Source organism: Cornus florida, unplaced genomic scaffold, assembly GCF_030987335.1.
Source record: "Cornus florida cultivar Cherokee Brave unplaced genomic scaffold, ASM3098733v1 CherokeeBrave_3.0.0_Hap2_Chr02, whole genome shotgun sequence".
Classification (NCBI taxonomy): domain Eukaryota; kingdom Viridiplantae; phylum Streptophyta; class Magnoliopsida; order Cornales; family Cornaceae; genus Cornus; species Cornus florida.
The window spans coordinates 9744520-9747457 of record NW_026775572.1 but is presented as its reverse complement, the minus strand read 5'-3'; the positions used below and the strand labels follow the sequence as shown (position 1 = coordinate 9747457).

At 38.4% G+C, this 2938-nt stretch overlaps 1 protein-coding gene across 1 annotated transcript; it reads left to right on the top strand.

Annotated features, from left to right (window-relative positions):
* The first annotated feature begins 959 nt into the window (after window positions 1-959).
* Window positions 960-1677, top strand: LOC132295626 (uncharacterized). The gene is made up of 2 exons (XM_059793936.1): window positions 960-1270; window positions 1332-1677. Exons 1-2 carry the CDS (start codon window positions 960-962, stop codon window positions 1675-1677), a joined length of 657 nt encoding a protein of 218 aa, XP_059649919.1.
* Window positions 1678-2938: the final 1261 nt, after the last annotated feature.

Here is a 2938-nt window from a genome sequence, read left to right as displayed (position 1 = left end):
CGTTTAAGATTCCTGCTCTGTTTTCAGGTAAGGGCCAAGAGAAAAACAATGGAATTAAACAAAGAGGGACCGACTGGGAAAGTTTTTGCGGAAATGGCTTCCTCCTCCAACGGAAATGATGGGATGCTTCAGGTATATCATTTTCTGCCATTCTCTGATTCTGTTTGCTTTCTTTTTTCTTCTTGTTTTTTCCTTGGTCTCCATCTCATGTTTAAGATTCCTGCTCTGTTTTCAGGTACGGGCCAAGAGAAAAGCAATGGAATTAAACAAAGAGGGACCGACTGTAGGCATTCATTTCGGCACCACTTGCTGTTCCCTAGCTGTTATTAAAGGAAACATTGCAACAATAGCAGCCACACTTCCTTGTTACGTTTCTTTTACGAACTCCGGGCCATTAATTGGCGATGCTGCGAAGGAACTTTTTCCTATGAATCGTGAAAATACAATTACTGGTTAGATGCTTTATCTTGATTTAGTACCTTAATTTAAATAGCACCTTAATTTAGTACAAAATATTTATATATATTTTTGCCTCTTTTTGTAGGTCACCTAAGGTTTGTTGGCTATACAGCAAGTGCCCTCCATTCCAAGTTCCCTGTTCCCATTGGTGTGCACATGATTGAAGATTTACATGAAGACGCGCCTTAGATAAAGGTGACCCGCAAAGGAGTGGAAAAACATTTATCTCCCGAAGCTGTATCTTCTTTAATCATTGAAGAGATCAAGAAGATGGCCGAGAAGTCCCTTGGGGTCTGCATCGTGGATGTGGCTTGTGCCTTACCCAACAAGTTAGAGAATCAGAATCCCAGGGTGGATGGTACTCAAAATGCAACTGCATTTGCAGATCTCAGGCTGGCTGAGACCTACACTTAAGTTACCGCTGTAGTCTCTGCGTATGGTTACGAGAAGGAGATTAGGAATCCTGTCATCAAACCGTTTTGATTGTAGATGTAGGTGGGATGGCGTCAAATGTGACCTTGTTCAGTGTGGGACAGGATAGATTGGAATACGAAGAAACTACTACAGATGATAAAATTTGTGGTGGAAGCATGGACATGAATATGGCGCATCACATTCGGGATGAGTTCAATAAGAGGTACAGTGGTGTCTATGCTAACATGGATATGATCAATCGACTACTCATCCCATGTGAGAAGGCAAAAATTTCACTGTCATCAAATGATATTGTCGAGGTCGAGGTGAAACAATTGTTAGAGGGGGTTGATTATAGCATCTCCTTCACACGCCCCAAGTTTGAGGAGCTCAATGGGTATCTTTTCGAGTCTTTGGTTAAAATGATAAGGTGTCTTTGGTTAAAATGACAAGTATAGCCGCCTGCATGAGATTGTGTTGGTTGGGGGATGTCCAAACTTTCCCAAACTTCGAGAAGTGGTACCGGCACAGTTTAAGAGCAAGCTGCAAATGAGGTTAAAGCCTGAATATGTTGTGGCTTATGGTGTGGCTATGAGATATGCTCAGGAGAAGGAGAAGGCAAAGGCTACTGAGCATCAAGAAGTAACAGGGGATGTGACATCATGCGGTGTGGTAATGATATCTGCTTATGAGAAGGATGATGCCCCAGTTACACGGGGTAGATTCAAAGCTCTGGAGAGGGATTTGAAAGCCATTCAGGAAGATTTTACTTGGATTAAGGAGAGATTAAAAAATGCAGGGTAGAACTTCTTGTGAGAGCTACTTAGTAGTTGAAAAAGTGACTGTTATTTTTGTGCATAGTAAACTGTTTTGAGAATTTGAATTTCAGAATGAAATTTTATATGTGGAGACTTGTTTCTTTAGATTTTAGGTATATGGTGCTGTTATGCATCATAGTTCATTGTTCTGAGAAGTTGAATGTATTTTATATGTGGACGCATGTCTCTATGGATGTAACGATTTTAGCTATAATTTGGTTGTCTAGCACCCACAACTGCACGGCCAATATCTAATTCATTCATCGTCTTCCCCGATAGGTCTTGTTCCACAAACTAAAATTCCTTCAGATAAGCATCGCAGTTACTATCCACTTACCCCAAAACCAGACCCTTGCACATGCTAAGACCAAAGAAAACAGGTCAGACAGCTGTTTCTTCTTGTTGTTGATGCAATAGAGAGAACCAGGTTAGACAGCAGAGAGAAACAAAGGCCGTTATTTGATTCGTTGTTGTACTCGTTTTTAATTATTATTATTATTATTATTATTATTATTTTTTTTTTTTTGTGAAATTGCATGCTTCAATGTGACAATACCAAAGAATAATTGATAGATAACATTAAATTAAACCGAAAACAAATGAGTTGATACTTCTTTTGTTATAACATTCGCTCTGTTGCATTAAGGCTGAAGCCAAGCTTCCCTTCTCGCTAAATAAGATGCACCTGCTAGAAGAAACTCAGGAGCCACCACCATGACCACCACCTTATTTATTTTCTGTCATTGACAAGAAACACACCACTCCACACCCACTTTGCCTAATTGCCTGCTTAATATTAATTAAAATGTCCCAAAAAAGAAAAGAGATAGAAATAAAGAATTAGTTAACCAGTACAAAATTCGTCATCCGGTTGAGGCTGCTTGTCCTCCTTAGCCTTAAATAAATAATAAGGACAAGGACTAAGAACACACTATCTCGTCCACATACAAAATTTTCGATGCAAATGATATTTTTGATTTGGGGTGGCAAGAAATGTCTATAATCATCCAACACGTACTATACCCCTTGAGTCATCCGATGCAAATAATTTGGCGTGGCAAAAAAAGGATTAAATTTTTTGTTCTTTAATGCAACAGAAAATTATTATTTTTGTATAAGTACAGTCATGTAAATGATATGTTTTATAGTATGCATTAATGGACATTATTTGATTCATCATTCAAATTTTTGTCTAAAACATAAACTCTTCAACTAGGAAACAAAATAAAATAAATAAACTCTTGAAC